This window comes from Bos indicus, chromosome 11 (assembly GCF_029378745.1).
Source record: "Bos indicus isolate NIAB-ARS_2022 breed Sahiwal x Tharparkar chromosome 11, NIAB-ARS_B.indTharparkar_mat_pri_1.0, whole genome shotgun sequence".
NCBI classification, from domain to species: Eukaryota; Metazoa; Chordata; class Mammalia; order Artiodactyla; family Bovidae; genus Bos; species Bos indicus.
In genome coordinates, this window is record NC_091770.1 from 6,864,471 (window position 1) to 6,877,621 (window position 13,151).

At 42.1% G+C, this 13,151-nt stretch overlaps 1 protein-coding gene and 1 long non-coding RNA gene across 10 annotated transcripts in view; one reads left to right on the forward strand and one right to left on the reverse strand.

The window, feature by feature from the left end:
- IL1R1 (interleukin 1 receptor type 1) overlaps positions 1-11,305 on the forward strand; it is a 138,635-nt gene extending 127,330 nt beyond the window's left edge. For all 8 annotated transcript variants that reach the window (XM_070798377.1, XM_070798378.1, XM_070798373.1 and 5 more), the window contains 5 exons: positions 29-146; positions 1,186-1,337; positions 6,810-6,953; positions 8,187-8,354; positions 9,189-11,305. In XM_070798377.1, coding sequence (XP_070654478.1) covers positions 29-146; positions 1,186-1,337; positions 6,810-6,953; positions 8,187-8,354; positions 9,189-9,607 — 1,001 coding nt within the window. In that variant the 3' untranslated portion in view covers positions 9,608-11,305. The remainder of the gene's footprint in view (positions 1-28; positions 147-1,185; positions 1,338-6,809; positions 6,954-8,186; positions 8,355-9,188) is intronic.
- A 66-nt stretch (positions 11,306-11,371) lies between these two features.
- The window catches only part of LOC139185718 (uncharacterized), a 64,298-nt gene continuing 62,518 nt past the window's right edge, over positions 11,372-13,151 (reverse strand). For both annotated transcript variants that reach the window (XR_011569197.1, XR_011569196.1), the window contains 2 exons: positions 12,224-12,395; positions 11,372-11,480 (listed from right to left, as the gene is read on the reverse strand). This is a non-coding gene — a long non-coding RNA (uncharacterized lncRNA). The remainder of the gene's footprint in view (positions 11,481-12,223; positions 12,396-13,151) is intronic.

A 13,151-nucleotide genomic window follows, 5' to 3' on the forward strand; every position in this document is an offset into this window, starting at 1 on the left:
TATGATTTAAAAACACATTGCTTTGCAGGATCCTGGCTTCAATTGATCTGCAATGTTACTGGCCGGCTAAGTAACTATGTCTATTGGAAGTGGAATGGGTCGATGGTTAGTACATACACTCCTGTGCTAGAGGAAGACTTTATCACGTAAGTATGCCAAGAGTCAGTTGTGCCCTAGACAAACTGTGGTATTAAATCCCAAGGGTAGCAAAGATTGGCTTCTCTGGTGGCTCACTTGTAAAGAATCCGCCTACAAGGCAGAAGATGCAGGTTCAATCCTTGGGTTGAGAAGATTCCCTGGAGGAGGAAGTAGCAACTCACTCCAGTGTTCTTGTCTGGGAAATCCCATGGATGGGGAGCCTGGGGGGCTACAGTCCATGGGGTCGTAAAGAGTTGGACATGACTGAGTGGCTAAATACCAAAGCAAGGGTTAGTACCAAGGATGAGTGGTCAATGTGCTTAGTTGTTGTGACCCTGTGGACTGTACCCCATCAGGCTCCTCTGTTCATGGGATTTTCCAGGCAAGAACACTGGAGTGGGTTGCCATTTCCTTCTCCAAGTGGGTCTTTGATTGACCCTTTACTTTTGCTAAGCTAAGTAGGATTAATAAGATCTTGTACAATACAGGTGAACTACATGTTATTATGGTACCAATTCCAGACCACTTGGAAGGCTTTCTCTTAAATTCAGTTAAAAATTGCAACATTCCAATGATGCAATCGTCCTGAATTTCCCTTCATGTCATTTCATTTTTAAAGTAGTTTAGAGAAGACTCATGAAATGTAACCAAGAATTAAAGCACGCCCCTGCTCAAGTCTCTGATGGCTCCCTGTCACTTCTCCAGGGAGAAACTCCCAACCCTTAGCATCACCTGGGAACCTTGCCCATCTGTCCCGATCTACTCTTATTTCATATATTCTCCGTGTCCCATGGAGCCCAGAATGCCTGTATCCCCATTTTTCTTTTTGGAAGCTGGTCATTTTGATTTGATTTCTCTCTGCTAGTAAGTGGTCCCAGAGCTATCAAATATCAGATCAGTGTGCTGCTTATAGCCTTATTCTTATACCTGTGCTTTAGGCTGGTGATTCTTACTGCTGCAGTTTAAACGACAAAGAGAGAAACCAGGTATATGTATTGTTTCTATAATTGATGCCATCTATACAATTTTACTTATTCTTTTGAACAGAGTGGAGAATCCTTTAAACAGAAGAAGGAGTACAGTCCTCGCACGGCTTAATATTTCGGCAGTGGAAAGTAAATTTTTCCTGCATCCATTTACCTGTTTAGCCAAGAATACAGAAGGAATAAGCACAGCATACATACAACTAATACATCCAGGTAAACAAGAGAGTCGTTTATTTGAAATGCAGTTTTGTAGTCCCATGGTAAGATATCATGACCTTGAGGTTTGCCATGCTATTTCCTCTGCCCACAATGCTCTTAGATTCCTTTTAACCTGGGGACTTCCATTCACTTTACTTCTCAGGTGAACTGTATCTTCTGTGAAGTTTTTTTGCCCTACTTTCCTTCTATTAATGCATCTCTCTGCCCCAAAAGATAAGGTGTGAGGGCCTCAGCTATGTATTTCCATATCTATCTTAGTTTTCTTTACGTGATTGTAAGTTCTATGATAATGCAGACAATTGCTAATCATTCTATTTCCAGAGCTAGTTAGCAACTTAAGTCTGATCATCAATTCAGTTCAGTCGTTCAGTTGTGTCCGACTCTTTGCGACCCCATGGACTGCAGCACACCAGGCTTCCCTGTCCATCACCAACTCCTGGAGCTTACTCAAACTCATGTCCATAGAGTCGGTGATGCCATCCAACCATCTCATCCTCTGTTGTCCCCTTATCCTCCTGCCCTCAATCTTTCCCAGCATCAGGGGCTTTTCCAATGAGTCAGCTCTTCACATTAGGTGGCCAAAGTATTAGAGTTTCAGTTTCAGCATCAGTCCTTCCAATGAGTGTTCAGGACTGATTTCCTTTAGGATGGATTGGCTGGATCTCCTTGCAGTCCAAGGGACTCTCAAGAGTCTTCTCTAACACCACAGTTCAAAAGCATCAATTCTTTGGCTCTCATCCTTCCTTATGGTCCAACTCTCACATCCATACATGACCACTGGAAAAACCATAGCTTTGACTAGATGCACCTTTGTTGGCAAAGAAATGTCTCTGCTTTTTAATATGCTTCTAGTTTGAACTTTTCTTCCAAGGAGTGTCTTTTAATTTCATGGCTGCAGTCACCATCTGCAGTGATTTTGGAGCCCCTCAAGATAAAGTCTCTCACTGTTTCCCCATCTATTTGCCAGGAAGTAATGGGACAGATGCCATGATCTTAGTTTTCTGAATGTTGAGTTTTAAGCCAACCTTTTCACTCTCCTCTTTCACTTTTATCAAGTGGCTCTTTAGTTCTTCACTTTCTGCCATAAGGGTGGTGTCATCTGCATATCTGAGGTTATTGATGTTTCTCCTGGCAATCTTGATTCCAGCTTGTGCTTCATCCAGTCCAGCGTTTCTCATGATGTATTCTGCATATAAGTTAAATAAGCAGGGTGACAATATACAGCCTTGACGTACTCCTTTTCCTATTTGGAACCAGTCTGTTGTTCCATGTCCAGTTCTAACTGTTGCTTCTTGACCTGCATCTTGATCATCCTAGGCGCCTAATGAATATATTTTTAGGTAAACAATTCCATGATGGATGCACAGGGGAAGCCGAAATATCTACTTTCCAGAGAGGATGTCAGAAGTTCCTGGTTTTCATACATTGTATAATCAAACACAATATTGACGGTATTTGTGTTCCAGCTCATGGATTCATTTTTCTGTCTCATTTATTCTACCATTGACTCCTTCTAGTGTATTTTTCATTGCAGTTATGGTATCCTTCCACTCTGTTGGGTTGTTAAAACTTCTTGTAACTTCTCACTCCTCACATCCACCCTTTTCCTGAGTAGAACTTTATGATCTTTATGATCAGTATACTGAACTCTTTCTTGGGTAGACTGCCTATCTCCACTTCAGTTAGTTGTTTTTCTAGGTGAAGGGTTTTATCTTGCTCCTTTGTCTGGAATGTATTCCTTTGCTGTCCCATTTTGTGTAGATTTCTATTTGAATTTGTGTGTATATGGAAGGTTAGTCATGTTTCTTGACCTTGGAGAAGTGGCCTCTATAGGGAACATTCTATTGTCCCATCAGTACACCTCCCTCTCATCACCCAAGGGCCGGGGCCATGGTCCCAGGGTAGGTTCTGACCTGTTTGCGAACTCAGTTCCACAGGCTGCGAGATGACAGTTTTCTTGTGTCTGCCCTCTGGTGGGTGAGGCTGGTTTAGAGGCTTGTTCAGGCCTCCTGGTGGGTGGAGCTATGTCTTGGCCTCCGGCAGGGAAGCAGAGGCAGAACACTCTTTGACATACATCACGGCAATATTGGACTTCCTTGGTGGCTCAGTAGTAAAGAATATGCCTGCAGTGCAGGAGAAGTGAATTTGATCCCTGGGTGGGGAAGATCCCCTGGAGAAGGAAATGGTAACCCACTGCAGTATTCTTGCCTGGAGAATCCCATGGATGGAGGAGCTTGGCAGACTACATACAGTCCATGGGGTCACAAGAGTTGGACATGACTGAGAAATATTATTTCCACCACCACAGAAATATTATTTCTGACCCATTTTCTAGATAAAGTAAATAAAAACAAAGCCAAATGGGACCTAATTAAACTTAAAAGCTTTTGTACAACAAATGAAACTATAAACAAAATGAAAAGACATATTATAGAATTAGAGAAAACATTTGTAAACAATGTGACTGGAAAGGGATTAATCTCCAGTTATGCAACTCAATAACAACAAAAACCCAGTCAAAAAATGGGCAGAAGACCTAAATAGACATTTTTTTCAAAGAAGACATAGAGGTGGCCAACAGGCATATGGAAAAATGTTCAACAGCAATAATTAATAGTTTATTGTAGTTCTGATGTGCATTTCTCTATCACTTCCCTCTGGTCAGAATGAAAGTGAAAGTCACTCAGTCATGTACAACTCTTTACGACCCCATGGACAGTACATTCTGTGGAATTCTCCAGGCCAGAATACTGGAGTGGGTAGCCATTCCCTTCTCCAGGGGATCTTCCCAACCCAGGGATCCGAACCCAGGTCTCCCGCATTGCAGGCAGATTCTTTACCAGCTGAGCTATCAGGGAAGCCCTACCAAAGGAGAGGGATAAATTAGGAGGCTGAGATTAACCTGTACACACTAATGTATATAAAATAGATAACCAACAAGAACATACTGTACATAGCAAATACGATATACTCGGTATTTTGTAATAACCTATAAGGGAAAGAAAATCTGAAAAAAGTGTATATGTTGTTGTTTAGTTTCTAAATCATGTCCAGATCTTTTGTGACCTCATGGACTGTAGCCAGCCAGGGTCCTCTGGCTGTGGGGTCTTCCAAACTCAGGGATCAGACCTGTGTCTCCTACAGTGGCAGGCAAATTCTTCACCTCTGAGCCACCAGGGAAGCCAGGAAAAGTGTGTATACACACACACACACACACACACATATATAAAACTTAATCGCTTTGCTGTACGCCTGAAACATTATAAATAAACTATACTTCAATAAATAAAAGTTTTATAGTATGTGAAACATTTTAAGATAATTTATAGTTGAAGTAAAATATTTATGAATGTATACATGAAAAAAAAAAACAAAAAGAACCTATGGACAAACTATTAGAATTAGTAAATGAATTTAGAAATATCACTAGTGAAAGTTAGTCACTCAGTCATGTCTGACTCTTTGTGACCCCGTGGACTGCAGCCAGCCAGGCTCCTCTACTACCCCTGAAATTCTCCAGGCAAGAATACTGGAGTGGGTTGCTATATATGTGTATATATAGTATTTCTGTGTATATCTTTATTTTTTTATTTTTTATTTTTTTATTTTTTATTTTTAAAATTAAAAAAATTTTCAGGTATACACGTGCTCCCCATCCTGAACCCTCCTCCCTCCCCCCTCCCCATACCACCCCCCTGGGCCATCCCAGCGCACCAGCCCCAAGCATCCAGCATCGTGCACTGAACCTGGACTGTGTATATCTTTAAATACCAACAATGAAGAAACAGAACTTAAGTTTTAAAAAATAGCATTTATAATAGCATCAAAACTATTAAATACTTAGGAATAAATGCAGCAACAATTGTTCAAAATCTGATACAAACTAAAAATAATTACTGAGATAAAGACCTAATAGATGGAGGGATAAATAACCACAGATTGAAAGACTCAGTATTATAAATACTCTGCTGCTGCTGCTAAGTCGCTTCAGTCGTGTTGGACTCTGTGCAAACCCATAGACGGCAGCCCACCAGGCTCCCCCATCCCTGGGATTCTCCAGGCAAGAACACTGGAGTGGGTTGCCATTTCCTTCTCCAAAGTAGTTCCCCTCAAATTAATCTGTACATTGAAAACAGTTCCAATCAAAATCTCAGCAGTTGTTGTGGGTGTCTTTATTCTAAAAATCATATTGGAAATGTCAAGGGCCCAGAATAGTTAAGGTGGTCTTGAATAAAAACAGTCTGGAAGATTTACACTTCAGATAAGATGATCTTATACAAAGCTACAGCTGGGGACTTCCCTAATGGTCCAGTTGTTAAGAATCTGCCTTGCTATGCAGGGGACATGCATTGGATCATGGTTGGGGAACCAAGATCCCACATACTGTGGAGCAACCAACCCCGAGCACCGCAACTAGAGAGCCTGTGTGCCGCACCTAAGACCCGACACAGCCTAATAAATAAATAAATATTTTTAAAAGCTGCAATCAGTTCAGTTCAGTTGCTCAGTCGTGTCCAACTCTTTGCAAGTAATAATTGAGTATAAATGTGAACTATTAGTTAGGCCAATCAGACATTAGTCTACCTTGATTTCCACTTCATACCCAGTTTAACTGCAGGTTAAACATACCCAACTGCAGGTGGGTCAGTGACCTAAATTGGAAAAACAAAATAACCGAGCTTTTATATTCTCTTTCCTGGTTGTCTCCTTATGTTTAGAAGGCTCTTTCTTCTTTCTCCACCCTCCTCCACCAGACTCCTCCGCGGTCATCAGCTGAATAACTAGCCTGTGCAGCTGGGAGAATGTGGAGTGTGAAACACTGTCTGGCCATCCTAAACTCTTCTTTCCTTTCCTTAGTCTACCACTTTTTTCACCCGACTCTTCTACTTTTGTAGAACGTTTGTAGGCTTCTGAGTGACTTTGACTTTACTCATATTCCTATGGAGTGCTCTATCTTATGGTCTTTGGTGTTTTTTCTATGTTATTGCATACTACTTAAGTGGGAATTAAATACAGTGCACCTTAGTTTTATACAGTATCCATCCTCAATGCCTCTGTAGATTAGTATCCATTAATAGGGGCTTCCATTAATGGTGGCTCAGTGGTAAAGAATCTGCCTGTAAATGCAAGAGGTGCAGATTCGATCCCTGGGTTGGGAAGATCCCCTGGAGAAGGAAATGGTAACCCACTCCAGTATTCTTACCTGGGAAATACCATGGACAGAGGAGCCTGGCAGGCTATAGTCCATAGGGTCACAAAGGAGTCAGTCATGACTTAGCAACTAAATAACAACAACAACAATAATCCATTAATGAGATACGGTAATGAATGAGTTTATACTGTCTGGAATTTGGACTTACAGACTGATCCCAAATATGGTTTCCCTGGGATGGTAATGTTTAATTTGCTGTGCTCAGTTTTTAAGTCTTTGGGTTCTAATGTGTTTTTCCCTCTTCTCTGCTATAGTCCCCGATTTCCAGAAGCCCACAGTTGGTATATTCGTCATGTTAACATTGGTAATTACATGCTCTGTTTGCATCTACAAAGTCTTCAAGGTTGACATTGTGCTTTGGTACAGAGATTCCTTCTATGATTTCCTCCCGAAAAAAGGTACAATTTTGTATTCTATGCAGTATTTTCCTGAGAGAGTGGGGGTAGTTAAGAGGGTTTTTATTCTAATTTTAAAATGAAATGTGGTCCACACAAAGTAATGTAATTATACATAATTATAGTTTCATGACTGAATAGTATTAATATTTTCTAAGTTACTGCTCTGGTGTTCATAATGGTGGGATAGCCTGGCATTTAGGGCATCTGCTTATAAATCCAGTTATTCAGAAGCCTCGGTTGAAGACTTGCTCTGTGTTAGGTAGCACAGAGATCACCCCATTACCTGCCATAAAATGAAAGAAATGACTCAGTTTTCCTGCACCAGAGAAGCATTCTCTATTTTGTTTAAATCTCAGAAAAAAAACTACTACTCCACTAATATATGGGCTTCCCTGGTGGCTGAGTGGTATAGAATCTGCCTGCCAATGCAGGAGAAACGGGTTTGATACCTGGGTTGGGAAGATCCCCTGGAGAAGAAAACGGCAACCCACTCCTGTGTTCTTGCCTGCAGAATCCCATGGACAAGGGAGTCTGGTGGGCTACAGTCCATGGGGTCACAAAGAGAGTCAGACACAACTTAGTGACTAAACAACAACACTAATACTTAAAAGGAAGAGCGGATAGAATTCAGGACTGAGACGTTTGAGTAAGATGAGAACAAGGAAATGAAGAGAGTTTCACACTAGGCAGGTGAAGGATCTTTCCTTGTGGGGGACCTTTGAATAATATGAGAACTTTGTAGTGAAACACAATAAAAAAAACTTGTCAGAGGTGAATACTTTAAAAAGACATTACAGAACAGTCTTTTGGACTCGGTGGGAGAGGGAGAGGGTGGGATGATTTGGGAGAATGGCATTGAAACATGTATAATATCATATATGAAACGAGTTGCCAGTCCAGGTTCGATGCATGATACTGGATGCTCAGGGCTGGTGCACTGGGACGACCCAGAGGGATGGTACAGGGAGGGAGGGGGGAGGAGGGTTCAGGATGGGGAACACATGTATACCTGTGGCGGATTCATGTTGATATATGGCAAAACCAATACAATATTGTAAAGTTAAAAAATAAAATAATATTAAAAAAATAAAGACATTATACTTTTTGGTATTGTTGCTGCATACCATTGTACACAAAATTAGTAATTCACTATGAAATGCATATTTGTGATACTGACTTTAGCAAATCTCATTTTTTCTTTTGGTTCTATAACTATTGCATTTTCCCTTTTAGTTTCAGATGGAAAGACGTATGATGCATACATACTATGTCCAAAGACCCCTGGGGAAGGGTCCACCTGTAACTCGGATATTTTTGTGTTTAAAGTCATGCCTGAGGTCTTGGAAAAACAGTGTGGCTATAAGCTGTTCATCTGTGGCCGAGATGACTACGTTGGGGAAAGTACGTGTGCAGTGGAAAGAAGTAACATCTTGTATAACTAATTCAATTACTAAAGTTGGATAACTAATTGAATTACTGCTGCTGCTAAGTCACGTTAGTCGTGTCCGACTCTGTGCGACCCCATAGACGGCAGCCCACCAGGCTCTCCCGTCCCTGGGATTCTCCAGGTTACTAAAGGTGGAAGACTGCAGCCTGGGTATACATACTTGACAACTTGAAGAGCCTCTTAAGTGGGACTTCCTTGGTGGCTCAGTGGTAAAGAATCTGCCTGCCAATCCCTGGGTCAGGAAGATCCCCTGGAGGAGAAAATGGCAACCCTTTCTAGTATTCTTACCTGGGGAATCCCATGGACAAAGGAGCCTGGTGGGCTTCAGTCCAAAGGGTCGAAAAGAGTCAGACACGACTGAGAGACCAAACAAGAAGAGCGTAGTGGGACCTGATGATTTTCATACTAAATGCAAGTGTTTACTTTTCTCACACTCTATTGGGGCAACAATTAACTAAATTTTATTTCGTTTTGCAGAACTTAACTAGTTAGGTCTAGCAGTTACTTTACAACTGATGGTAAAAACAGGAGTGATGTAGATCCAGTGGTTTAGCAAGAAAGTTTATAAAATTCATTCTTCAAGTACTCCTACTCCGCCATGAAATACTCACCTTTTGTGGGTCAGTGTTTGAGCTCTTCTGTAAAATGATAAACTCCTTCGATTTAAGGAGAAAGAGTATCGGGAGACATAGGTGATGGGGTGGGAAGAACCTTGAGGGGTCTTGGTTCTGGAGGGAAGGATTATAGATGGAAAGTTTACTTACTATGCTGTGTCTCATGTTTTTCAGGCATTGTTGAGGTTGTTAATGAAAATGTAAAGAAAAGCAGGAGGCTGATTATCATTTTGGTCCCAGAAACGTCAGGATTCAGCTGGCCGGGGAATTCATCTGAAGAGCAGGTGGCCATGTACAATGCTCTCATTCAGGAAGGAATTAAAGTCGTCCTATTGGAGCTGGAGAAGATTCCAGACTATGAGAAAATGCCAGAATCCATTAAATTCATTAAGCAGAAACAGGGGGTCATACGCTGGTCAGGGGACTTTAGAGAGGGGTCGCAGTCTATGAACTCGAGATTCTGGAAGAAGGTCAGGTACCACATGCCAGTCCAGCGGCAGCGGCGTTTATCCAAGCACCAGCTGCTGTCCCCGGCCACTCTGCTGGACTCTAAGGAGAAACGACCCATGGAGGTCCACGTGCCTCTCGGGTAGTGGAGAAGCTTGGCCAAGAGTTCCTTGGTGACTCCTGTCTTCGGGCACTGCAGGCTGGGCCTCACTGACTTGCACAGTCATCCTACACACCTGTTTAGTCCCTTATCCCTGAGGTCACCTGGGACCGGATTAAGGGAGCAGGATGTGGCGACAGTCGCTCTGTGACCAGGGCAACTCCAGGCAGAGGGCTTGGGAAGTCCTTTAAGAAGGCGCTGGATGCCCTGTCTGAATGTTTGAACTGCTGAGAAAAGGCACTGGGCAGCAAACCAGAGGAATGAACATGCAGGTAATATTCACCATCTATAGACAGATTTAGGAAGTCTCCCAGGGTCTGAGGGCAGGGCTGTGGCCCAGTCTGGGCACAGCAGGCCCTCGAGTGGTTCTCCTGGGCATTGCTACTGGCAGACTGAGACCTGTACTTCCCAGAGGATGTAGAAGCATTCTTGGAGAACTTTCCGTCTGCCTTGCATTTCCCATACCTCTCGACAGACAACTGGCAGTCACTTTCCAAAGATGGAATTTCATTTCATGGAACCTTTAAAACTGTCATTTCAATGAGCAAAGGAATTCCCCTGACTCTTAAGGGTTTGAAATAACCTTACCTTTCTGCAGGAGAGAAAGAATTTTGAGAGCAAGAATAGCAGAGTATGAACCCACCTCTTAATGCCTTTCCCCTGCAGTGACCACTTGATTCCACCTTATTCTTCTGCCTATTCCTGGACTTGTCACTTCTCTGGAAGGTCCACTTCCAAGTCACCTCCTCCTCTCACTCTGTCACACACACGGCCTACAGATGAAACGTCTTTCTACGATGCTCGGATCTTAAAATGCCCTTGCTAGACCGCCTCCATGGGCTCCTCCTGGGCGAAAGCCCACTTCCGCCCACGAGCATCTGACACCTCTCAGTCCTGCTCTGCACACGCCCAGATTGTTCACCTTCACACCTATCCCCAGCCTCCCTCCATCTCTGCCTCTCCTTCCCGTCTCCTCTGACCAGAAATCCTCTTCACGTATTCTCTAGCTGACCCAAATTTTACTAAAACTTAAAATTTACTCCAAGTCCCTTTCCCCAAGAAACTGCCCTCAGACACTTGTTCTGTTTCTGTCAGTCTGATTGTATTTCGGCTGTCTCTGCAGGAAGTTGCTTCTGTCTCCAGCTCCAAGCCCTGTTCTCTGCAGAAAAGGCAGGGGTGTCTCTTTGTTGGCAATGCCTTCAGAAGAAATTTGCACACATAACGTAGACTGTGCTTTACTGTTTAAAAATTTCCACAGGTTATTTTATTTTTTGAAAACCTTTGTTCAGTTTCCCTTTAACCTTTTCCTTTCAGGCCTTCCCCATTAATTAGATTTTACTGCATAATCTGATGGGAATTTTTCTTCTTGGTCAGTGTGAGTGTTTAAGAAAAGTTTGCAAGTATAGTGAAGTATTCCATTTCCAGTTGTTAAAACTGGCTTAGCAGAATTTTTATTTTCCCCCTTCTGCCTCTATTTGCAGTAAAAGAGGGTATTGAGCCATTTTTTAATGAGTTTTTTGATAAATTATATTTCTACTGGTTAATGATTTAAAAAAAACCTTGTTTATATAATTCTGCAGCAGATACCAAATATTTTTATATAGAAAGACACCAGATTCATGTACAGCACGTATCATTGATCAATGGACTGTACTTATTTTCCAATAAAATTGTCAAAACCTGGTATTGATTATTCTCCTTCAAATCTGTTTCTTTGCCGGCTCTCTCCCGAGTTTACCTGCTTGCTCCCAGGTCGTGTGGAAAGTGAGGGCACCTTCTTCCTGGGGAGGTCAGAGGTCATTAGCTGAGGGCTGACTCCCCTTTGTAGGCTCAGCTACAATCCGCCTGTTTGCTTGCTCCTAAAATAGATTAAATATGAGTCTTATTAACTTATTACCGGTCCAAAAACTCATAGGGGCAACATTTGTATAGACTTTTAAATCTTTTTTTTTTTTTTTTGCTTTTTACAAAAAACTGGATTGGAGTATAACCAATTAACAATGTTGTGACAGTTTCAGGTGGACAGTAAAGGGACTCAGCATACATACACATGTATCCATTTCCCCCAAACTCCCCTCCCCTCCAGGCTGCCACATGACATTGAGCAGAGTCCCCTGTGCTTTACAGTAGGTCCCTGTTGGTTATCAGTTGTACATATAGAAGTGTGTACCTGTCCTTCCCAAACTCCTTAACTTCCCCCACCATAAGTTTCTTCTGTAAGTCTGAGTCTGTTTCTGTTCTGTAATTAGGTTCATTTGTATCATTTCTTTTTAGGTTCCACATAGAAGGTATGTCATAACATATCTGTCTTTCTCTGACTGACTTCACGCGGTATGACCATCTCTAGGTCCATCCATGTTACTACGAATGGCATTATTTCGTTCTTTTTAATGGCTGAGTACTATTCCGTTGTATATATGTACCACATTTTGTATCCATTCCCCTTAGACTTTTACATCTCACAAAAAGTTTTTATTTTTCTCCTTTGACCCAGGAGGCTAACAAAATCAACAGATTTCATATCCAAATGCGAGCTCTAATGTTCAAAAACTCTAAGGATCAGATCGCCTTTCACAGCGGGTCAGTGCATCTTTCTTCTTACCCTGTAGCTGTTCTAACAAGCAGATGGTGCTGTGAGTACCCGAGGAGAAGGGCAGAGGGGGCAGGTCACTTTAAAGTCCACAGGGTCAAGCAGATGGCCTGTCCTCAGGGAATGGTAGCGTTGTCTCTAGTAATTCTGGGAATAAACTTGGTTTCTCCAGTCATATTGAAGTCTGCAAATAGAATGGATAGGGAAGCATACAATTGGTGATTGACACTTAGGGAGGAAGCAAAGCAACGTAAAAGGCAGGCCAGAGTAGAGAGCAGTCAGGTGGAGCCACGACATCTGGAGACCAAAGCCTGGCTCACCCCCCATCCCAGGTGCTTCTGGGTTTCTCAGGGCCAATGACTGTGTCCCCACGACCCTCTGCTGGCCCCAAACTTTATAGGATGCTTAGTGCGCTAAAGAAAGAAGGGGATTACTTTAACACATTCCTGAGGGATTTTTCAACAAAAATTAAAAATACAAGAACTTAGGAAAACTGAGGAGTCAGCGATCCAGAAAACTTGCCTAAACAGACTATCTCAGTGGAAGGATTCAGAGAGATTTCACCATATTTTGGTGATTTTTTTTAAACAGTTAATATATTTTTAGCAAACAGAATAAAACAGTGCTAAGAGCAATTTTTTTTTTTTTGGTCATGAGAATTTATATTCTTCTCTTTACCAGATAAACTTTCCTCAGAATAGCCTTTTTTTTTTTTTTGGTCTCTGGAATTATTTCTCACTAGTGGTTCTACCTAGTTGGAAAGAGACCTGAGTATAAGTTTCTGCACTGTCACAGTTTGAAACTCGTACACAGCACAAGGTTGTTTTGACCTTTCATGCCAAGAAGACAGTGACATGATGTATTTAAAGTGTGCAGTGAAGTGCACGCACACTCAGTCGTGGCCAGCTCTTTGTGACCCCATGGACTGTAGCCCACCAGG